The sequence below is a fragment of the Terrapene carolina genome, unplaced genomic scaffold, assembly GCF_002925995.2.
Source record: "Terrapene carolina triunguis isolate 2854851 unplaced genomic scaffold, T_m_triunguis-2.0 Scaffold250, whole genome shotgun sequence".
Lineage (NCBI taxonomy): Eukaryota > Metazoa > Chordata > Testudines > Emydidae > Terrapene > Terrapene triunguis.
The window spans coordinates 2,288,161-2,313,323 of NW_020664601.1; the positions used below are offsets into that span (position 1 = coordinate 2,288,161).

The following is a 25,163-nucleotide window of genomic DNA, read 5'->3' on the forward strand; positions in this document are numbered from 1 at the left end:
GTGTAAACCATGATTTATAGCAGCTTTGTCTGACTACGGCATTACCCTGCTCCATCTATATCAACAGTTGTAACCAGGGCAAATCTCAGTGTAGCCACCACATAAGATAGTTCCTTTTACAAGTGTAAATAGTCTGTCTCTCTTTCATTCTCTCTCCACTTTCCTAGTACACCTGTCTGTTAAATATGGCACAGGATTAATTGCATCCTTTGCCCATTACTAGCTACACACCAGACACAGGTCTGTCTTAGCTTAAACTGGCTGAAGTGCTAACATACTGCAACAGTGAATAATAATGATCACAAGGAAAATGAAAAACACCAGGCTAAATTGATTTAAGACCACAACTGCTCAAACTAAGGCAATCCAAACACATGCATCTTCCTGAAGATTTTAAGAGCTCTCTCTCTGCAAACACTGTTGTCATCTTTCCCAAGGCGCACTTGGTTAATAAAACTGGACATACAAAACTACCAAAAAACACTCCGCACATTTTATTTTCTGCTTGGTCAATATCCAATGGCCATAACCTATTATTTTCATTTAACAGTTTCTCTCCAGTTCTCTGTCAGTCTGATCTAGAGGAAAATAGCACCTATTTTGCTCAGTTGAGGAGCCTGAAATTCAAAAGGCTGGAAGTACATTCACAGGAACAAGTTGCGTCATATTTCCAGGAAGCAGGGGCCCTCTTACTGAAATAGGACATCTTTTCTAGGATACTGGCAGTGTAGGAAACCTGTGTCAGATGTACACAGTCTCCAGCAATTAGAAGTAATACTTTACATTCCATTTAAACAAAATGTTTAATTCTTAAACAAGTTCTTTTTAGGATCGATAACTAAGCCAATAATAATAATAAAGCAGGGCAGGACTTCTAAAAACACAGTCTCAGATATTGACCATCATCCAGTGTCTCAAATAAGGTCATTTCTCAGTGAACTGGTCATCACAGCAAAAGGCTCTGCTCTTCCAACTGAAATTTAAAAGCTGTTTTCAAGCACTGTACATGCTTTGTTTATTCATACATATCCAGAAGTGTTTCCCATAGTCAGGTCTGAATTTGACCGTCAAGATAACTGAAAGTCTGAGCAAAATTCCTACAGTTTCCTTAAACTCAACCCCAAACCTCATAATAGGAAATAAGTTTTCAGATAAAGTGGTTACGATTAAAAAAAATGTGGTTCTCTTTTTTAAATGAAGTGGTTTATAAAAAAAAAATTAATGTAATCTTGCATCCAGCATCATCACAAGGACACAGGAAATGTAACATTGCATATTTCTAAGCAAGAGCTGTAAAGTGACATTACTAAAATTATGAATTCATTAACAAATGAAGAACAATGATCACACACACTTAAATACAATGATGTGAGAAAAATACATAACTAGACTGTAGTCTCCAACTAGTGTAAGCTCTTCTTTAGACAAGGGATATTTTATGTAAAATATCCCATGGATTTCTATTTACAATCTTGACTGAAACATTATGACATGAAATTTGATCCTCATTCAGCCAAATAGCTCACACCATTTTCCAGAGATCTGCCAAGAGTCACTCTAAGGTTAATAGACACTATGACCTCCTCTCTCCTGACATACTGCAGAACAGCTAACGTTCATGGAAAAAAAATCCATTTTGCAGTGTTCTTAGTATAGGGTTGATCTGCAAAATTAAACTCTTAATACTTTGTTCTGTTTTACTTCAGGCAAACAAAGGGCCTCTCCTCTGAGCTGAATCCAAATCAGAGAGGCTAGGGATTTTACAAACCAAGCTAACAAACCCAAGCGCCTTCTCAGATTTTTAATAAAATGCCAGTCACAGTGAGCAAAATTCTGTTCTTGGATCCATGTGGATAGGAAGAGCAGACAGTGAGATCTGAGAATGTAGCAGGATCAGGATGTTTGGAGTTTAAATCCACACTGAGGATGCAAGTGAAGAATTTTGGCCCTTAGTTGGAGGATTCCCCTTGCTCTTGCTCACTCGGTCTCTCTATCGCTCTCAAAAAAAAAAAAAAAAGCTTGCTAAAATAAAAATCCAACTTGGGAGTTCAAAAATGAAAAGGTTTCATTTCTGTCAATGATGTTAAGTCTGTCAGAGGCCGACGGCATCTGTTCTTCAGCAGCTGTAAAAACAGGTGCAGATCTGTATAGCCAGTTTTTTTCTCAAGTATTTTGACTACATGTCCACATTATGGCTGCCATCGTAAAGACAGTTTCTAAAAGTACTGTGCAATGGCAGAGCCCTTTTACTATAGCAAGGAGAAATATAGTTCATGTCTGTAAGTTTGGTAAAAGGAACTGATAACCGCCCAGCTATCATCTTGTTAAGTCAGTGGTTCTCAAATTTTTGTACTGGTGACCCCTTTCACACAGCAAGCCTCTGAGTTGCGATCCCCCCTTATACATTAAAAACACTTTTTTACATATTTAACACTATTATAAATGCTGGAGGTGAAGCGGGGTTTGGGGTGGAGGCTGACAGCTCGCAACCCCCTAAGTAATAACCTTGTGACCCCGAGGAGTCCCAACCCCCAGTTTGAGAACCCCTGTGTTAAGTGCTACATGTTAAATGCCTGAAACAGATCTCTTTTGTGGTGTTGTTTTGGCATTACATCAGTTTCTACAATGTGAGAGTTAATTTTAAAAAAGCGAAAAAATAAAAAAGTCCTTATTTTTGCTGCCTTTTGGTAAAATTAAACTCATTTTAATGTGTGTGGGTTGTTTGGTTGGGTGTGTGTTTGTTTGGGGTTTTTTTTGTTCTACCTCTATACATATTTAATCTTAAAACTTTCCTATTGAAATAAATATGAGCTGGCATGTCACTGGAACCCCACACTCTGGGATCTGGACATCTGGAACTAAAGCAATTTGCTGAGCTAAATACAGGGGCGGGAGCTACATATACAGAACTGACTATAAATTCCAGACTTCAGGAAAAAGGTGACAGAACTGCTACCATTTTTCAGGAAAGAGGAGACTAACTTAGCTATAACAGATCTTTCCTGGCTGACCCCCACAATCTCTCTGGGAATGGCTCTGTGGCCCCATGCCCACCTAGAGTGAAGTGGCTGCTAGGGAATGATGGAGGAGCTTGTTTCATCATGTCAAACTGGCAAGAGTGACTAGTGCTGAGTGAATAGAGGGCAAGGTTCAAAATCCAGGCCTCTTTTAGTGCCTGGGTTCCTCTGGGACGCAACTGGCTTGTTTGCAAACTGGAACATTCAGGAGGAAGGTTGTTTGTTTGTTTGTTTTCATTCAATGTTCTAAACAAAAATATTATTTGGTTATTAATTTTTTGGCAGTGAACAAATTATTTTTTGAAACAAAATTGTTTTTGTTTTCTTTTTTTCGAATAACGTGTGTGTGTGTGTGTGTGTGTGTGTGTGTGTGTGTGTGTGTGTGTGAGAGAGAGAGAGAGAGAGAGAGAGAGAGAGACGTTGACATACATTTTACAGACTTAAAAAGGGGACTTTAAAAAACCCACAAAGGCTCAGCATCCTCATTCCTCCCTGCCCGCCCCCGGTCCCTTGGAGGTCTAGTCAGTTTCCTGACTTCAATTAAAAAAAGGCAATTATGGCACAAAAGAATGGAAATTAAATTAAAAAAAATCAAATTTATAAATATTCTTCCACTGTACACATTTTCACAGCCCCACCCCATCCATTTTTATTCACATTTTCTTTTTTTAAATTCCCACCCCTATTTATTTTTAAAATCATAAAATATATTTTAATCTTTGTTCATATTTAAAAATATTTACAGTAAAAGACAAGTTCCTTCTATTAAGGTCATGAGGAGTCTGTACAAGGAGACGGAGGAGGGGGGTAGAGGTGAAAGTAGCTTCGCTCTGTGGCGGGAGATGGAGGGCAGCTTTCTTCTGCAGACATATACTGGCTGCGAGGCGTGGGGGGAGGGGGATAAGGGTCTGAGTCTGAATTTAGATCTATGTAGTATTTGTTGGCCTTCCACCGGCTTGTGGTGTAGTCGCTGTCGCACACATCTGTGCTGCATGGTGTCGTGGGCGGAGCTATCCCTCGTATAAGGTAGGGTCTGAAAAGTTAACAGCTCAGCGTTAGTAGTGTTCAAATTTCTTAAAAAAAAAAAAACTTTTAAATGAATTTTAAATGTAGATGAAAGGTGCCGGAGTGAAGACCTCCAAAGCACAGGTGTTACAGATGGGATTTTCAAAGGAGCATAAGAGAATTAGGTTCCACAAACTAGAACCACTTTATCTTGTTTTACACAGGGTGCTGAACTACCGTCAGGTGATAGAGTCTATTTTGGCTGGATAATAACCAGCAACCTAGCAGTGAAAAGCTCTAGACCCAATTTCTAAAGCCCCAACCAATCACTCACATAATGTTTTCATTGTTCAGAAATGAACAGTTGCATTAGGACAAGAGCACAAGCAAATAAAGCGGATGTTTGATATAGTAACAAGAGTAACCACAATCTGACGTGCCATTTAATCAAAGAGGAAAAAAACAACCCCTTTTTCTCCTTTAAAAGGTGAAGCTTTGAACAAGACTGGGTTTTTTCCTAGGCACAAAACCAAAGAGACCCCAACCTAAGAAAATGCCAAGCTTTCCGTCTGATCTGTACCTGTAAGATCTTGTTGTTGAAGGAATGTTTGATGAATAGAACATCTCGGTGTTATATAAGGAGCGATCAGTGGCTGGGGAAGGAGGTGGGTTCAAAATCTGTGGATGTTAAGAACAAATAAGGCAGAGGTTCAGTTTAATTCATTATGGAACAATACTTAGAAACAGACAGAAAAACAGTATAAAAATATCTCCCATAGGTTGCTATTATCTCATCCTTAGTCTAGCCTCCTTCCTTGTTTTCACATGTAGCTTCATAAGGATTCATAGATTTTTTTTTTTTTTTAAGGCCATAAGGGTTCACTGTGATCTTCTAGTCTAGGCATAGCACAGGCCACAGAATTTCAGCCATTGATTCCTGCAGCGGAGGGAATTACGGTTCCCTACTACGTAAGTGAGAGGTTAGGTGACTTGTCCAGTGTTACACAGGAAAGCTGTGGTGGAGCCAGGAACTGAACCCAGTTTTCCAGAGTCTCTACCTAGTGCCTTAATCACAAGAGCTTCCTTTATTTATGGTCATATAGACAGATCTCTTCCTTGTCAGACACTAATGGACCTGGAGCCTCCTCCATCCCCAGCTCTTATCCTGTCCCAATCAATGCTACATCCAGGAGCCTGAGTTCCTTTACTAGGACCAGTTCACTCCATGTTTTCCCAGTAACTTCTTTTACTACTATTTTTAAAATCACACCAGTTTGACAAGGTCAGCAATGCAAAGAAGCTATTAGCCATGAATGCTTAAAATCGCCCTCATCCTGCACCCAAAAAATGACTAATTAATTAATTGTTGGCAGCCCTTACAGCCCTTAAGAAAATAGCATTAATTATGCTTCAAGTTTAACACAAACATGCAGTGGAAATCCCCCCGCCTCCCCTCATTTTTTTTTAAATATTCCAGTCTATTCGTTTTTAGAGGAACAAAGTGAGCAGTAACACTTCATGTATTTCATGTTCTTTCTAGCACAGTTCAATTTATCAACAATACTAATGGGTACATCCTTGCCTCCCAGTGGAGTGACATGCATAAATCACTGATCAGTAAGATGGGAATGTGCCGCTAGCTATTCATTACCCTCTTCAATATACACCCAATCCCTCCTCCCCCGCTGTCAGTGGAAAGAAATGTGATCTTCAGCACCAATAAAACACAGATAAAATAATAACGCTTTGTGCCTTTCATCCAAGGATCTGAAAGTGATTTATAAATATCATGTTAAGCCTCCACACCCTTATAAAGAAGGTAAGGGATCACTTCAGTCACCACTAAAATACAGCTACTTCTGGGGTAAAAGGCAGCAGTTATTTAGCACTGCACCATAGGGAGATGAAGAATGATGTATCCACTGAAACGGCACATTTTATCTGAGCAGGAATTTGATTATCATCTGTATTCTTATTAAAAATGCCAAAGGAACTTTAATTATCACAAGTGGCCAGGACCTCAGTTTTATGCTGCATCTGAAAAACTGAACTTCCACCAGCACAGTGGTCTCAACATTGAGCTGGGGCATGTCATCAGTATTAACTCAGGGGGAAAGTACCACAACAACACTTCCACACTAACCCTACCAACAGTCTTGCATAGACATCCAGCAGGAAGGGAGAAAAGACACAGCCCTATGGAGCTCCACACAATTACATCTTAAGGGATGATGAGCGATTGCCCAAGAGTAACCTATGGGAACACTTAGCAAGAAAGGAACAGACACATCCAAGAGCAGCTCCATCCACTCCTATTAGAGTTATCAGCTGAGTCAACAACACTTCACAATTCATATTAAAGTCAGCAGATCTCACTGAGGTTAGCTTTAACACCTGTGGCCAGAACCTCAACTGGTGTAAATTGGCCTAGCCCCATTGACTTCAATGGAACTATGTTGATTTACACCAGATGAAGATCTGGCCCCTGATCTTTATCGATTGCCAGGAGAACATCCATCAACACCACTCGTGTGTCTGTGCAGTAGCCACAATAACTAGGAAGATGACCAGAGACAGCTAGAAGCTCGGAGTTGTCTTGCCACAGCCTTTCTCCATAATCTTAAACTAAAACTGGAGGATTAGCTATCAGATCATAACTGGCCAGAGCGTCAGGGTCAAGTGATGGTTTACTGAGTAAAGGCTGCACAACAGCTTCCTTAAGAGAATCTGGCATCTCACCTTCCCTAAGGGAGGCATTCAGTCTCCCTCAGCAATGAACCCTGTTGTTCCCCACAGGCCTTCACAAACGTGGGTCCGAAGGAGGTGATGTGTAAAAAGGACCCCCAGCACCTCAATACTTCAGTGCAGAGCACTGGCCTAGCTCAACCAGATATGACCTTACATTTATCCCCTCCGTGCTCATAAAACCAGGCATCTTGGCCCAAAGCCACTCCATTTTTTCCTCACTGCAACTGGAAATTTCCTCATGTCTGGAGGCACTTGAATCAGGTACCAAGTGAAGGCAGCTTGGATTAACTAAAATGGCCACAGCTCAAAACAAATCCGGACAATATTGTGGAGGCAAAGTACCTCTTGCTGGCCTCTCTTTGTGCTGCAGCATAATGCTTTTGTTGTGCAGTTAATCTGTCAGTGACTTCAGTGAACAGACTCACTAGCTATCTTCCTGCTGCTTCATAGAACGAATGAATGAAACCCAAACTTACACAGTGCGACTCTTTGGTCCCATTTAGTGGCTAGTGAACATAGAGGTTTGTGAGTCTGCCACAGCCTCCAAGCTAATGTACCCGGTCCTTTAGCTCAAGCAGTAAAGGTTCAGATTTTATATCCAGAGAACCTGTGTTCTATCCCTGCAGATGACTCAACCAAGGACTATGTTACAAGTGGTGGCTTGCATTGGGGAGCTCAATTGTTGTGGACCTCTGTGTTAGTGGGAGGTACACAAAGAGCTGCACAATCTGCTATGATTGATGTCTTGTTTAGGTGGAGCTTGCATTGTGGATGGAGCTGAGCGGAGTAGTGTAGGAGAATACAACCACTTATTTTTTTGTCCAGTCTGCCCCTGCTAGCTAGTGGCAATTTAAATGTTAGCACTGTTCAGTATATCGCTGCTGATCATTTTACCAGATGTGCCCAGCTACTCTGAAGTGACATGGAGAGATTGGGATCATCAGCAAAACTTAGAGCACACCACACTTCTTCCCCTCTCCACTCATTAGATCTCTGGTCATAACTCTCCATCCGCAGTGCTTCAAATATCAGACCTGTGTTTGAAGCTTATCTCTTTGGTGCTTTTTTATTGACCTCAATTAACACAGTGAAGGATAACAATGAAGTAGGAACAATTAGAGCCTGACTACACACAGGTTTTGTATTGCTCTAACTATATCTGTTTTGAAACGGATATATTTAAAGTGGTACAATCCCTGAAGTTAGAAGAATGAGCTATGCTAATATAAGCACCTTTACACTGATATAACTTTATCCACACTAGAGGTCTGTACCACTTCAACTGTATCCATTTCCAAACTGGTATAGTTACAGCGATATAAAACCTGTTTACAGACCACTTCTTAGGCTTCCTTGCTCATTTAGATTGACATATGTAAACTATTTACATTTTTAATCAGTAGGTGACACCCATGTGTGCACTATTTATCTACTATAAAGTTGACCAGCAAATCCTGGTGGTTTTCCTGCCCCCACGAATATTGAATTAAAAGGGCTGCTAAGTTGGAGTTCCAAATATCTTTACAGACTCTTGACTCACTCCTTTGTTGTCCTAGTGAGTGGGGAACCAGGAAAAGAAATCAAACCAAGCTTTTCTGTATTGCAGGATCCAATAGACAGTTCAGTTGTATTCACAATTTTCCCTCACCCATCTACCCCCATTAAAAATTAAGAAATAAGATTATTGTTACTGCTAGACACAAGAACAATACATACCGGCTTCCAAATTCTTTTTTGATTTATTATAACATATTAACTGTTTATATGTAAACATGTGTACACCCACCTCCCTTTACATACTAATTTGCCTCTCAACTGCAGTATGGACCATCTTAATCATTTTTGTCAAAGAACTTCTACTGCTTAGAGAGGCTGGCTCTGAAAGCTCATGTAAACAGAAGAATAAATGCATGTATTGCTTGCTCAGTGATGCTGAGAAGCAGCAAAACAACTGTACAACAAGATGCTGGTGCAAATAATCTCTGCATCCCTCTCCCATAAGTCACCAATGCCCCTTCCTCATTGGGTTTTATCATGCATCTCTCCCTTTTCATTTCCTAACCTCTACAGGCTTATTTCCTCACTTATGGAAATTTGGTTTCGGGACTAAGAATCTCATTTTCTAACAGTAAATCATGTAAAATCCAGAACCAGACAGCTGAAAAACCACAAAATGTTTTAAGCTTCAGCAACATACAATGGTGCCACTTTGTTTTTCTGGTGCTTGCATTTAGTTTTCTGAATTAAAGTTGAACACTTTGGATAAACAATGAGCCAAGCTTAGTTTTTGAGTGTTTTCTTCCCCCCGCTGTGTTTTGTTTGTTTTCTCACTCCTGTGCATGCTTGATGCTTGTGGGATTATGCAGTGCCAAACGTCATCAGGTCAGTGACAGAGTTCAGCAGAGACAGAGGACTAGATATTTACAAGTACTTGGGATGTAAGAACACCCATACCCCCCCCCCCCCCCCCAAAAAAAAAAAAAAAGAGTACAGGAATGTCCTGGAAGAGCATCTTTTTAATAACACAACATGGTAAAGACCACGAGCACGATGCAATGCTCACTGGAATAAATGGAAGCCATTCTATTGAATTCAGTGAGCACTGGATTGCCCCACTGCTAAATGACATCATCCAAGACAGTCTTTATTAGCATTTCTCTAGTAGCACAAGTTTTGATCTGTCAGTTTTTTGGACAGAAATGGGAGGCCCTTTATCTCCTGTTAGACACATTTTCAAGACTTACCTGTGGGTAGAAAGTGGCTTTAGTGCTAGATGAACTACTAGAAGAGGCTCCAGTAACATGGTTTCTGTCATACAGAGGGGCACCGCTACTTCCTCCCATGAGGCTCATGGAGCTAATCATAGACTTTCCACAAGAGATGCCTGCATGGAACCAGAACAAGACAGGGATACATGATTAGCTAACTACAATCTTATCTGCCATTGTAATAGAGAGCCAGATCCTCAGCTGATGTGAATCAATGTAGCTCCATTAGCCCTCATTGTCTGAGAAAGTAGTCTTGTTAATTTAAAGCTCATTACTTTCCTTATTAAGAACAAAACCTTTCTTCTGCTACCAGCCAAGAGTACAACTCCGTTTTACAGCTTCCTCCTCAAGTCTTCTTGCCAATGCATGGATTATTCGGTTTATGATCCTCTACTTACTTTGAAAGTCAAAGAATACGGCCATGTCACAATCCAAAGTCACAACTTTAAAATAAATTAAATTAATGTATCACTCACTGTTGCATTGAGCCAGTGACTGACAGCAGCTGGACAATAAAGGAGTCTCCCCAAAGTTTTCTGTTTAAATTGTTTTTTGACCAAAAATTGGGTTTTTGACTACATTTTTTTGCGAGAAGCATCTGCTTTCTACAGAAGATTTCAGTATTTCATGGAGAAAATAAAAGCCTGAAAACCAAAATATTTCCATTTCGGATATTTTGCCAAAAAAGCCACATTTTCGATGAAAAATGTTGACAAAAGCAAATTTTTTTTTTCCAGTTTTGTCAACATTTTCCATGGAAAAAAATCCTATTTTCTGACCAGGTCTTGTCTCCATAAAAACTCAGAGGACTAGTTTCATAATGGGTATATGGTACAATATCAGCCTCTTTGATGATCAGGGAAACATTTGGTTTAGAAGTTATTTTTGAAGGTTTTGCCACCCATGAAGTACTCATGGAAAACATGGTGTTTCATTCATAGAGATGCAGCCTACACAACTTACATTATTTTGACAATCAATCATATTAGGTGGCACGTATCCCTTTTGGAGCTGTCATGCTCTCACAGCCCATGCTGCCTTCTTCCTGCATAGTTCCAACATCTAGGGGCAGATTCTCCATTGGTATAAATTGTCACAGCACCACTGGCTTCAACGGAGCCAGGAATTGAGGTATGTCTTCACTAAAGAGTTAGCCCAGGTGATTAGCACCTGGGTCTGAACACTTGGGTTAGCCTATTCCAGGTATAAGCAGTCACACTGCAAAGCCATATCTAGTTTACTGTGTCCTCATTGGGGCTGCATTCGCCTGTGTCTCTAGAGGGCTTCTAGGGGTGTACCCTGCGGTTCTATGTGCTGTCGTAAGCTGAACAGCTCTGCTATTCTTTCCCAGTGAATTGTGGAAGAACTTGTCTGTCCTTCTGGGCACTCAGGGCGATCGTGGGAAGGCACTGGAGGACTATCAGCACTCAAGTGATTTAGGCTGAGTCCTCACTGCAAAGTGGGTGGGTTATCAGTCTGAGTGACAGTGGCGCCTGAGCTCTAATCTACACCCCCAGCTGGTCCAGCTAGCCCTGGTTTAAGTACCATCAAACTTGGGTAAAAGAGTTGTGTGTGGGGATGGCAGAGGGGTTAGAGGCAACGCCCAAGAACATACCCATGATCTCCATAGTAACTATTAAGGGGAAGATTTAAAAAAAAATTTAGGCATCTCATGGAACTTTCAAAAGCACCCAGGTGTCTAACTTCCACTGAAAGAAACCTATCTGCATCTTTTGGCACCTAAAAACTTTTGCAAATGTGGCCCAATGGGCAGATAAGCACCAAAGTCCCACTGAAAGTCAATGGACGTTTGACATCTAACTTGCTTTGGTGCCTACAAAAACCAGCCCCACAGTTAGTATCCTGTGAAAATAAAATCCAGGTAACATAATAGTACTGATGAAATGCAGGATCCTTACCATCCTTACCAGTAAAAGTGCCATGCTGAGAACTCCCTGGAGCTATAAAATTAAGAGGGACATGAGGGGTTCCGCTGACATATTCATGCGGAAAAGGTCCATTGGGTCCAGCATAGCGCTGACACACCACTCGCTGGCAAACAAAATACATTCCTCCCATGACCAAAAGGGACAGTATGATACCAATGACAGGTCCAATAGCACTAACGTGGGGTTGAGGTTCATCTGAGGATGTGTTTTTTTCTGAAAAAAGGAAAAAAAAAATCATTACATTGATGTATATGATGGTGCTCTGGAAAAACCTCCATACTTGCTCCTAAAACCCCAGGCCAAGGGGAACAAGATAGAATGATCATACAATCATTCACACCGTGCACTATGCAAATATTTACATTACATTCACACACACACACACACACACACACACACACAGTGTCCCTCAGGCCTTCTACATTCTGAATTATTGAGCAAGATTTTACATCTCTCCTCCACCTATAGTGGCTAGGGATCTTCCGACCTCATCTACACTTTGCTCTCTAATAATTTACTGGAAGCCACTTTTAACTAATTTTTAAAATTGACTAGATTTCAAGCTGAAAGAGTCCCTTTAAAACATGAGACTTTTTCACTGTTGTAACAGCAATGATATAAACTTGTTCGGTTGGAAAAAAGTCAGCTGCCAGAAATATCTTCATACCATATTCATTATATCTATGGGGGAATTCAACCCTAACCCAACCTAAGGTCATGTTTGCTGTACAGCCATGCAAGCATTGAATCACACGTGAATCACTTTACTCATCTGAGTAGTCCCATGCAGGATCAGGTCCCTAATTTATAAAAGAAAAATCAGAGCAGACTGCAGCACAGATTAATATGTAGTACTGCACACTGGGCCTGAGGTCACTGCCATGTTAAAGATGAGAATGGCCAGACAGCTGCACTGTAGAACTACACAGATCGGCCTAGATCCTTAGACCTATCAGTGGGCAACCTCGGACATAATAGAGGGAGCACACGAGAGACTTGTGTTATGTGATGGGAAGAAGAGTGTCCTGGTCCATGACTGGGAATCTTAGGGTATGTCTACACTGCAATGTAAGCCGCGAGTTAGTAGAACTCAAGTTATCCCACCTGGGCTTGTTAACCTAGGGCTTGAACAGCTACACTCCTTTGTAACTCTAGGTTAGGAATGGTTGAACCCTTGGTCCCACCCTGGGGCTCCAGAATCTACACTGCATTATGCGGGCCGGAGTCCAATCACCCAGACTTCCTAGCACCCTCCCGAAGTGTGGCCATTCTATCCCTTTGTTCATGGTGCAGCATGGGAAAACTTGACTGTCCAGAGGACAAAGAAACTCGGCCTGTGGTATTGTGGGATACTTTTGGTGGACGTCAGAGCACAAGTCCAGAGGGGCTGAGTCTACACTGCAAAGCAGTAGGGCTTGAACCCTGACTCCTGGCTTGACTCAGGCTAGGACCCTTCATCCCTGTCGGGTCCTGGATCCAAGCCCTGGGTTAGCGTGATGTGTGTGTATACGGAAGGGGGTGGAGGGAATTAGGCTTGAACCTGAATGTGAACCCTGGGCTTATATTGCAGTGTAGACATACAATTAGGCACTACAATAATACAAATAATAAACAATAACAATAATGCAGTTTATCTTCTGGTCTCTATTTTCATAGAAAGTTATCTGTGTCATTCCCATGTCAGTTTTAGCTGAAGAATCAAATCACAGTTGGAATAAAATGAGACCACTTATGTTGTAAACCAACACGTGCTCGTTTAGCCAAGAATACCTCCACATGTGCTATGCCTTCTGTTGAACTTATACAACAACATATCATGTTGAAATAAAATTATCATTAAAGGACAGGAAGAAAACCCATTCATTTATAGAGCTGTGAGAATTCTGCCCATCTTATTAACTGATGAACAGTTTAATTATTGAATAATGAATGGGACTGTTGATTGGCTATACACACATTGTTTTGATTTTTCAGTGGTTGAATGTATTATAACCATTAGTTTACTTTCCCTCCTAAAAACAAATAAATCCTTAGGATTTAAAATGTTCATTTTTTTTACATTTTTAGAAAATAACTGTTCTCACTTTTATTCTGAGGAGAGAAAGAGTTTTTCTGTCACATTTGCATTTGTAAAAGTTTCTTTTTTACTCTTCAATGCAGTATAATGCCAAAGTGACAGCATCATATGTGTATTTTAATTACTTTGTTTGGTTATTGTTCATTTTTGTCATTGGCAGATGCTTTCTTTTTTAAAACATGGTGATAGCTCTTCTGAAATTTTGCCCAACATCCCAAAATATGTGACTTTCTGATTGAAATAGCCAACACACTAAAATGTATTAATCAGTATCATTAGCTTTCAGAGTTAACAGTGTGTTCTTGAGGCAACGGCGGGGCCCTGGGTCACGTCACTGAGTCAAAGACTTATGGCCGGCTCGGCAGAGGTGACGTAATCAGGAGCTGAATCGGCTCAGCAAACTCTGGTGTCTTTTTTTAATGAAATGAAATCTGAAATCCTGCAGAATCTCTTAGGTGGCCATGAGGGAAACGCTAGCTCAGCGCACCAATAAGTACAGGCTGAATCAAACCCATTCAGCAATCTGATACAAATTCTTGCACTGGTTTATCATTTGTCCTATTCCATTTAGCAAATCAATGATTTTTTTTATCCTTCCTGCGTTTTGAATGCAGCTGAGCAGAACACAGCTATTCTGATTTAACAACTACTTCAGATTATATGATCAGCTCATCATGTCATGATAAAAGGATCTTCATGCCCCACTATCAACGACTGATGTCAACACAGCTCAGGGAATAACATGTTAGTGTAACCATTGCTGCAGAGGCAGTAGGTGAGGGAAGTGTACTTTTTTTCTCCCCGTGGTGTTTGTGTATTTTTAATTTCTTTGATGCAGCCAAAGTTAACCTACGAAAACTCAGCACAAACTTGGGGCCAGATCCTCAGCTTGTGCAAATCAGACTAGTACCACTGAAAACATTGGCGTTATCCCCAATGTACACCAGCGGAGGATCGATCCAGCCTTCAGAATTAGAGTTTGAACCATTCTACCTATCAGATGATAATTTTAAAGGGGCACTCAATTAGATTTGTTTTAAAATGGCCAATTAAAAAAAAATCCAGTTTCGATAAAGCATCCTTTGAACACTAAGTCCTGAATTTGTAAAAGATTTTTTTGTTGTTGTTCCCCCAATGGACATTTTTCATCAAGCAAGAAACTAACTGAGGATCTGATTGCAGGATCAGGGCCTTGTGTATGCATCCTTGCACTTGCATGGAGACCAACTGTGGCTGTGCAGATTTAATTGCTGGATCAGGGCCTAACTGAGTGCAGAAAAGAAAGAAAACTGGCTACACATAAGATGCTGCCAAATGCACAAAAAAACCTTTTTAATTGGGTGAGGACTGCAGGAGGGTTAAGGAGGCTAGAGAAAAAGGGACAATTGGGGAACAGGAGAATATTCATCCTGAAGTCTCCAGGGTATGAGTTTCCAAATGAATTCATCTTCTATTGCTCTTCTCCTCTCCTAGGCCAACCACCTTTCCTGCTCCCACTTTCTTTTCTCCCCTAATGAGGCTTCTCCTACATTCCCAGCCTTCTCCTGCCCCTGCTCCTATTGTGCTTTTGAAGAGCTCCCTTTCATATGGGTTGAAAGCCCCCTGAGCCCAGCTCATCCTTCCAGTGCTGCCCCCTGCTCTCACCTGTTCAACAAGTCCCGGTTGCTAATGAAACATGCCTCCCACTGCTGGTTCCCAGCATGAGGAAGGGTGGGTCAGGAACCAACCAGAAAGAGATGGGATGTGTAGGATAATGCAAGCTAGGGGAGGAAGAAGCGAGGTACCCCAACCTGGCTCCTTCTCCCAATCACCCCTCTCCCACCTGGCACAACACCCCTTATCAGCTTCCTCTCATACTTGAGAAACTTGCCGATCCCCAACATATTAAATACCCGGCAATTAGCCAGCACCCTAAGACTGACATTCTTAGATTTGCTATATAAACTCGGTGACTGATTTTGTTTGTTCATATGAGATTCCGAGAAGAGCGGTGTTTACGCTTCTATCCCACAGCAGCACTTCAGAGCGAGGAGCTGCAACCATTCAATTAAAACAGCCCCCTTTGTAGCTGAAAGTGGCTGTCCTTACTCCTCCCCGCTATTCAAAAGCTTCATGAGCTGTATGCCCAGGCATGGAAGGTGGGGGTGGGATGGGAAAAGCGGGGGCAGTTTTGGGCAGAACAGAATGGAATTTGCATTATGCCTTCCATGCTTCTCAAAGCATTTGACAAAATAATGGATCAACAGCAACTAAGGGCAACATGGAGTAGTCATTATAGGCTCAGCCATAACTCAGATACAGCTTTGGTCATGAGAACTTCCGATTACATTTCAGCTAGGAAATCAAGGTCTCTCCTATGCTCTCTTGTCCTATCTTCATGGTACCTTGCTGGGGCCCTGGTCACAACATAGTCATCTCTTGACATAATTAGAGCTTGATCTTGTAATGCAGATGGGGCTAAGTCTTGTTTTAACTGTGTTCCTGAACTGTGCAGCAGCCCTATGAATTCCAAGGCTACCAGTGAGTTGTAATCAGGCCACCAACAGGGCAGGTGTTACAGTATAGACAGGACTGAGTTTAGCAGCAAGCTAGAGCTTGGTCTATCCCCCTAAACTCAGGGCCAGCCACAGAAGTAACAGTCAATATACACACTTCAAACCGGGGCAGGAATGTAATTCCTGCATGAATGCAGACAGCTTTAATCTCAAGGAAAGACCTCTCACCACACATGAGTTCATCGGAACCATCGATGCAATCTGGAAAGGAGTCACATTGCTGTTTTATGAGGATGCACTGGCCACTGGCACATCGAAACTGATTTGGGAGACAGATTGCTGCAAGGGAAAAAATAACCGTTTAGTTAGCACACAAAACCTTAATGTAAATCAAATTATAACCTGCTCTGTGAAGTAACTGAACATCTCACGAAACCCAGACGTAACGCATACAGCACTTGCTGGGTACACTAAACTTTATCCACCTGGAAACTGAATATCTGCGTCACTGTCTAGTACTTAGGAGAAAATTGGTCAGCAAGACACACACAGTTTAGACAGTGTGTAATTCTGGCACGTACGAGCAATTATACAGCTGAAGTACACAAGTGTTGATTAACTTGAAAAAAAATTCCCCCCACAAAACAGAATATGCCATTAAGGCAACAGAATGGAGAGGAAATCTATTTCAGATCCTGACAATCCAAGGTCTTAGTCAAATTAGCCCTGTGCGTTTGTTTCCTGTGTTTGCTTTGGATTTCAAATAGACTGTATTTATTTTCCCTAAGGCTTTCAAGCAGCTGATCAGATAACTTATGCACTTATGGAAATGTATACTTTGAGGCATAGTAAAGGGGGTAGGGAGAGATGAAGAGGGAGAGAAGGGCAGAATCAACACGTGTTTTAAGCTTTTCATAACGTATTTTTGCGTTTTTGGTTTCAGAGTAAAAAGAAAGGTCTTTACATCATGGATGGCTGTTTGTTAGAGCCAGGCACTCGGACAATAAATCTTACTATTGCAGTCTGCTTCGTCGGATTTATCTTGGCAGTCAATTTCTCCATTACACCGCAAGCGGGCATCAATACATTGTCCTTTCTCACACTGAAACTGGGCTGCTAAGCATATAGGGCAGCTATCTTCATCACTCCGGTCATCACATTCTGGAAATCCATCACATCGCCATGCCATTGGGATACAGTCTATCTCCCCAGTCGCACAGGTAAACTGATCTGGGGAACAAGTTGGAGGTTCTGGAGAAAAGAAAAACCACGCATACTCATTTTAGTCCTGATAAAAAGATTATATATAAAAAAGTGAAAGAGACTTTTCACAGATGGAAAACTTGTTACATCCATGCTGAAATTCCTCTGTGAAAATGGCAAGTTTTCATCAAGAGATAATTTACAGTTTTGCCCAGGAAATAAATGTTTCCCAATTTGTAACAAAAAACTGTGTATGCTGACAGAAGAGGCATGGTCTAGTTATCTGAGAACTGGACTGGTGGCATGGAACTCTGAATAAGTAACCTTGTGTTAGCAACTTCTTTTTCAAAGAGATTTTCACATGGATTTCATATAAATGAATACTCACGAAATATCAGTTTCCACTTGCAAAGCACAAACTGCTAGCTTCACACAACTCTAATCCCTAAATTACATTATCCTAGGATATTTCTGATCATGGTTTAGTATAATCTTTATAACAAAACTGGCGTTCTGGGTGAACCAGTCACTAATTTACCTAAACCAAATGTAACCCATGCTTACTCAGTATGTCTCTCTGTCCTTGTCTAGTGGCTAGTCTGTGTATAGATGTTTATGAGTCTGCTACAACGGTTTAAGCTAAGGAATCTGGTGTTTCTTTGGCTTGGGCACTAGAGGCTCATGCTCTGTCATCCAGAGGTCCTGGGAGCAATCTCCACCACTGCTGCCCCATCCAGCAGCATCGCATTAAACATCAGTGACTGGGTTAAGAACCAGCTGCCAGCTGTCAAAGGCACTTAAACATATATTACAACAGAACAGCAAAGCCACTCCCTTTTGAATAATAATAATTAGCTCTCATATAGTACTTTTCAACTTTAGATCTCAAATGCTTTACAAAGGAGGTTAATATCATTATCCCCATTTTACAGATAGGGAAACTGAGGCATAGAGAGGTGATGTGACTTGCTCAAGGTCACCCAACAGGTCAGTGGCAGAGCTGGAGATTGAAAAGACGGTTACCTTTCGTAACTGTTGTTCTTTGAGACGTGTTGCTCATGTCCATTCCATTGTAGGGGTGTGTGCTCGCCACATGCACCAGTGCAGGAAGCGTTTCCTTCAATAGTATCCATATAGGACCGGCTCTGGAGCCCTCTGGAATGGCGCAGGAGGGCGGGTCATGGGATGGACATGAGCAACACATCTCGAAGAGCAACAGTTACAAAAGTCTTTTCTTCTTTGACTGCTTGCTCATGTCCATTCCACTGTAGATGACTCCCAAGCAGTACCACCAGAGGAGGGTAAGGAGTTCATGGATGTGTCAATTGCATCACAGCTCTGCCAAAGCCACTGTCATCTCTGGCCTGCTGAGTGATGGTGTAATGTGTCGTGACCGTGTGTACCGAAGACCATGTTGCGGCCCTGCAAATGTTCTGGATAGGGACATGCGCCAGCAAGGCATCCGAAGACGCCTGTGCCCTCGCCGAGTGAGCCTTCACTACTGGTGGAGGCACAGTCTGCGTCAACTCGTAACAAGTTCGGATGCAGGTGGTGATCCAATTCAAAATCCTTTGAAAGGACACTGGAAGGCGCTTCATCCTGTCAGCTATCGCAATAAAGAGCTGGGTGGATCTGCGGAAGGGTTTGGTGTGCTCCAGGTAGAAAGCCAGAGCGCGCCTGACATATAGAGTGTGCAGCCACCTCTTTTCATTGGTCATGTGAGGCTTTGGACAGAACACCAGGAGGAAGATATCCTGGTCGACATGGAAGTTTGATACCACCTTTGGCAGGAAGAACAGATGGGGCCGCAGCTGGACCTTGTCCATGTAGAATACTGTGTATGGGGGCTCTGAAGTGAGGGCTTTAATCTTGGAGACCCGTCTCGCCGAGGTAATAGCTACAAGGAATGCAACCTTCCACGACAAGCGGGAAAGGGAACAAGAAGCCATAGGCTCAAAGGGTCAGCCTGGAGAGGACCAGGTTGAAGTCCCATTGGGGAACTGGGTCCCGGATTGGCGGAAAGAGTCTTTCAAGGCCTTTCAGGAACCCAATCAACATCTCATGCGAGAATACCGATCTACCCTGGATGAGATGATGGAAGGCCAATATGGCTGCCAGGTGCACCTTGATTGAAGAGAACGCAAGGCCCTGGTGCTTTAAATGAAGCAGGTAATCCAGGATAGACTGCAGAGATGACTGAGTCTGGGAGATATTCTGCTCTGATGCACAGCATGAGAAACACTTCCACTTTGCCAGGTAAGTTGCTGTGGTTGGGGGCTTTCTGCTCTCCAAGAGAACCTGCTGTACATGACTAGAGCAGGCTTGTTCCTCTGGATTCAGCGATGCAGCATCCAAGCTGTGAGGTGGAGAGAGGCGAGGTTCGGGTGCAGGAGCCACCTGTGCTCCTGAGAGAGAAGGTCCGGGCAGCTGGGAAGTGGCCATGGGGCTGCTATGGCCAGGTCCATGAGCATGCCAAACCAATGCTGGCGAGGCCATGCTGGGCAATCATAATGACTCATGCCTTGTCCCTCTTGATTTCTGAGAGGACTTTGCTGATGAGCAGAATTGGCGGGAAGGCATACATCAGGTCTCCTGACCACGACAGGAGAAAGGCATTGGAAAGTGAGCCTCTGCCAAGGCCCTGGAGAGAGCAGAACTGATGACACTTTCTGTTCTGTCTGGTGGTGAACAGGTCCACTTGGGGAGTTCCCCACTTCTGGAATAGCATTCTGACGACCTCCAACTGAAGGGACCACTCATGGTGAGAGAAAAAGGACCTGCTGAGGCGATTCGCCAGCGTGTTCCGGACGCCGGAGAGGTGCGGGGCTTCCAGGTGGACAACATGCTGAATGCAGAAGTCCCACAGATGGAGGGCCTTCTGGCACAGAGCCAACAAATGAGCTCCCCCTCTGGCCTGTTGACATAGAACATGGAGGCCATATTGTCCGTCAACATCTGCACCACCCAACCGGACAGTTGGGGAAGGAAGACACCGCAAGTCAGATGGATGGCTCTGAGGTCCCTGATGTTTATATGTAACGCGAGCTCCTCCCGTGACCATAAACCAAGTCTGCAGTGTACTGAGATGCACTCCCCAACCGAGGTCGGATGCATCTGAAATCAGGGAGACCATGGGTCACAGGCTCGCGAACGGCACACCTTCCAACACCAGAATCGTGTTGGACCACCACTGCAGGGAGATAAGTACCCGCAGTGTGATCATGATGACCGTATCTAGGTGATGTCTGGCTGGGGAGTAGACGCCCAAGGCAAGGAGACATTGCAGCACCATCACTGGCAGTAAGAAGGAACTGAGGGAGGGGGGAGCCGGTGGCGCCCCTTATACTGGTGCATATGTGCACCACTCCAGAGGGCACAAGAGGCAGTCCCCTACATATACCACTGAGGGAAAAACTTCCAGCACTGGTGCATGTGGCGAGCACACACACCTACAATGGAATGGACATGACCAAGAGCTCGAAGAACCACCTAGATTTCCTGAGTCCCAGTCCAGGACCTAGCCACTAGATACCACTACCTCCCTAGAATATGTGAATCAGCTGTGTTAAAGAACTACAACGGCTTATCACATTACACATTTGTTATAGTGAATATATAAGGCATGGTCTTATGTTAAGTGGTAGTGTCTGAAAAATCAATGAAATGTTAGAATTCTCATACTGATCTTGCAGGGAGGGATAGCTCAGTGGTTTAAGCATTGGCCTGCTAAACCCAGGGTTGTGAGTTCAATCCTTGAGGAGGCCATTTAGAGATCTGGGGCAAAAATCTGTCTGGGGATTGGTCCTGCTTTGAGCAGGGGGTTGGATTAGATGACCTCCTGAGGTCCCTTCCAACCCTGATATTCTATGATTCTAACAGCAACAATATATTCATACAATGGCTCCATGGTGACGATGTTACTGTACTTGTTGAGTAACAAATGCTGCATAATACAGAAGGGCCCAGCATGGCCATCTTGCAATACAGAATTCTCTTTTAACAGCCAGCATCAGAAAATCTCCCTCTTGGTGACAATGGGAGAAGTAATAATCAATAGGTGTTTTTCTTAAAGCCCCATCTCCCAGAGTCATGCGACTACATGAGAAATCTGATCTTTCATTTAAAATAAAGTTTCTAGCCCTCTTGGTTGTGGAGAAAAGCTTGAAAAAGTGTCCCAAGTGTATCCCAGCAGCTCAAAACCCAAAAGGCAAATAACAAGAACCCAACATTTATTATTTTTAATCTCATGATTTTTTAAGCTAATTTTGATTTTTGAGGTCTGAGTCATGATTTTTGATTGCTTGGAGTTGGCAATACTGAGTAACTCAACTGTAACCAATGAATTAACAGCTCTGAATAAACTAATATGTCACCTACACCAAATAACTGGGAAAACTCAGGAATTAAAACTAATCTGGATTTCCTATTCAGACACAAAATTTCCAGGCAATGCAGAAAATGAGAATGACCGGCTCTTCCCTGGAAGCTGAATTCAGCCATTGAGCTGCATTTAATATTGTATCCCGTTACATTGAGCAGATACAAATTTGGGCCTAAACCTGGTCAAAGCATCTGTGGGCAGACACTCTGCACCCCTTTTTATCAGGCTACTGAAAGATACTGGCTCAGGGTAGCTAATGCTGCAGACAGGATGTGTCAGAAAGCATTAGCAGGCTCTGGATAAGATAAAAATGAATGAAGACCAAAAGGGAGGCCCTAAATTTGTTAGATTTATAGCAGAAGATAATGAATCAGTGGGAGGTAAGAAATGTCTCGCTGGCAATGTCTTGCAGGAGCAACAGATTGAGAAATACGAGTAGACTGATTTATTTATTTTTTGGCTTCCAGAAGTAACCACTACTGCTCTGAAACCACACAGTGTGTTGTGGTCATGGGAAAGAAAACAGTTTATAATGGAAATGACTTCCCCTGGGGAGGTCAGAGTTCAGCCAGCACATGAAATCTAGAGAGAAATGAATATGTTTTTTAAAAAATCTGGAGTGCAGCGATAAAGCTAAAATACTGAAGATATGAGGCCTCCCAGAAGAAGTGAGTTTGTTTTTTTAATTCCCCCAGCAAGTGCAGTGCTAAAAATAGTGAAAACTCCTGGGATTGTGAAAGAGGCAGGAAAGCATAAAGTGGGGGATTAAGAGAGCTAGTATAATGAACCGGGTCACTACCCATCTTGGGATCGCCAGAATTGTCTTGATTTTATTAGCAACAGAGTGCATCAAAGTCATGCTCTGACACTAATTTCCGGGTTTGCGAAATGTCGCATATGGTCTTATGACATGTCAGCACTGTCCTGTGCCACACTATGTCATCACAGCCTAATGCAACATGATCACACTCTACCAAGCAGGTTTACAGCACAACAATCAAATCAGTCACATCAGACAAACTTCAGTATCAATACAAGTGCTAAATCTTCCGAGGTCCAGAGGGGCATTTTGCTGGCAATGAAGACAGAGACATAGATTCAAAGACCAAAACACCAGATCTTATCGAGTAAGGGCCAAGTTTTGACTATGGATGCACCAGTTAAGTCCAGGGGAACTGTGTGTGTGCATCCAAGCACTGAATCTGGGCTCACGTTTCCTACAGAACTGTGTAGATAGCTTTAGTCAGAGCCTACATACATTCAGGAAAGTGCAGGTGAAATGACTAGGTTAAAGTTTATCACAGCGGAACTTGTGACCACACATTGGGAGGAGAGGGGGCAAACATGCATGTGAATAGAGGGGATGAAAGGAACCACCACTAATGTAAATTAGCAGGAAGGCGAGTACATGAGCCTTTGTGTTCTCCGTTTCCCCATTTCCCCCCTCTCTTCTATTGGTTCTCGGTACTAGGAAAATAAAGCAAAGCAGATCTGAGTTCTCATACTCTGCTCTTTCTTATGAATGCACTTCCTGTTGACACAGATGGAAATTCTGGACATGGATGGAGACTGAAACATGGAAGAAGAGATCCATCATGCAGAGCTAAGACCGGTCTTAACAGAATACCTGTGCAAAAGTTACAAATACATACAGTTTGAGAGGGAGTTTCAGAAGCACTCAGCATTGGCCTAACTGCTCCTCCATTGAAGTCAATGGGAGTTTTACCATTCACTTTAATGAGAGCAGAGTTGACTTCTGAAAATCCCATCCTTTAAAAACAAAGATAGTTAAAAATAAATTCTCATTTGACTATCTGTTAACACTTAATAGCACCTTAAACATATGACACCGTCAAGCCCAAATCTGACTATGCGGCTTCTTGACCCCAGGAGCTCTGAGTGTCTTTATGGATATGTGTGCCCTATATAAAAAGCCCTATTAAATTAATTCACTTACCTCCACATGTTAAGAGGTTCTGTAAAAGTACAAGATGATCTGGGCATGAGCATCTTGGGGTTCCATCTCCTTTTGCAATGCAGATGTGTGAACAGCCACCATTGTCACGGGAACATGGATGTGCAGCTGTATAAACAACACATGGAATGGAATACTGTACACTGTCAATAAATAAGGATGTTCAGGTAGTGCAAATCTGGTTTCTGTAAGAACTACCAACTTTCACTAGACATGAACACAGTAAATGCATGACTTCCCAGGTCACTGCTCAAAAGCTGATTTATAGTCTCTCTAGGAAAATTGCTCCTGAACACCAAGATATATGGACTTCTCAGAAATCCTTTAAATATTTAGAAACTCAGATGCAAAGAAACTAGTTGAAGCTTCTTGTAAAAGACTACACTTAAAGAATGAGTAGACTTCATCTGTATTTCATCTGCGAACTGGACATCAAGAAGAGACGTGATACTTTTGTTTAAACCAAACAAAAGGCCTCTTCAGTACACTTAATCTCTAAGGACCCCAAAATTATTTACAAAACTGAAGTACACATATGTACACACACATAAAAATACATATGTGGGCCAAGATTTAAAAAAAAAAAAAAAAAAAAAAAAAAAAAAAAAAAAAAAAAAAAAAAGTAGGTACAGTTGGACTTCTAAAGCCACATTTAGGCACTTGGGTAAGTAGCCTGATTCTCAAAAGTGCTAAGCACCCAATAGCTCCTCAAATGGGCAACCTAAATAGACAAGACAGACAAAGAGAAGCAGACAGATGGCAGAGCTGGGAATAGAACCCAGGTCTCTTGAGTCCTAGGCCTGGTCTACACTTGGGGGGAGGGGGGGGGGAAATCGACCTAAGATACGCAACTTCAGCTACAAGAATAGCGTAGCTGAAGTCGACGTATCTTAGTTCGACTTACCTCCCGTCCTCACGGCGCGGGGTTGATTGCCGCGGCTCCCCCGTCGACTCCGCTTCCGCCTCTCGCCAAGCTGGAGTTCAGCAGTCGACGGGAGAGCGATCGGGGATCGATTTATCGCGTCTACACTACACGTGATAAATCGATCCCCAATAGATCGATCGCTACCCGCCGATCCGGCGGGTAGTGTAGACGTACCCCTAGTCTAATGCCCGATCCACTGGATTACATCACTTCCTGTATGTGCTTACACTTAAGCACATGCTGAAGTGTCTTGTTGAAGTGGAGCCCATATTTGTTATGTCACAGAATGATGCATTCTTGGATCCAGTACTAGTAAGTTCTAAGATTTTTACAAAGGTGGGGGGAGCCCATATAAATATAGGTAATTATTTCTGTGACAAATGTGCTCTCCATCTGCTCAGACTCATTAATCAGGCATTTAGCACAGAAATCTGCCTTCACTTTTAACAAACATATAATTTTTATATATAGTCTTAAGATGCCACTACACGCAGCATGGACTGTTGGAAGAGCAAAAGAAAAAAAAATTTTTTTTTTTTTTAAATTGTTCTGTTGCAACAGAGATTCACCTTTAAAGGACAAGTTTCAGATTTCAGCCCTGAAGGGCGATTCTTTTCAAG

At 42.4% G+C, this 25,163-nt stretch overlaps 1 protein-coding gene across 2 annotated transcripts in view; it reads right to left on the minus strand.

The window, feature by feature from the left end:
- Nucleotides 1–3,465: 3,465 nt before the first annotated feature.
- Nucleotides 3,466–25,163, minus strand: part of LRP5 (LDL receptor related protein 5) — a 198,347-nt gene continuing 176,649 nt past the window's right edge. Inside the window, exons 16-22 of one of the 2 annotated variants that reach the window (XM_026657626.2) lie at nt 23,601–23,726; nt 17,074–17,310; nt 16,288–16,398; nt 11,467–11,700; nt 9,515–9,654; nt 4,603–4,700; nt 3,466–4,050 (exon numbers count right to left, since the gene is read on the minus strand). In XM_026657626.2, the coding sequence (XP_026513411.1) occupies nt 3,789–4,050; nt 4,603–4,700; nt 9,515–9,654; nt 11,467–11,700; nt 16,288–16,398; nt 17,074–17,310; nt 23,601–23,726 (1,208 nt within the window). In that variant the 3' untranslated portion in view covers nt 3,466–3,788. Of the gene's footprint in view, nt 4,051–4,602; nt 4,701–9,514; nt 9,655–11,457; nt 11,701–16,287; nt 16,399–17,073; nt 17,311–23,600; nt 23,727–25,163 lie in introns of both variants that reach the window. The other variant, XM_026657627.2, reaches the window with a different exon arrangement.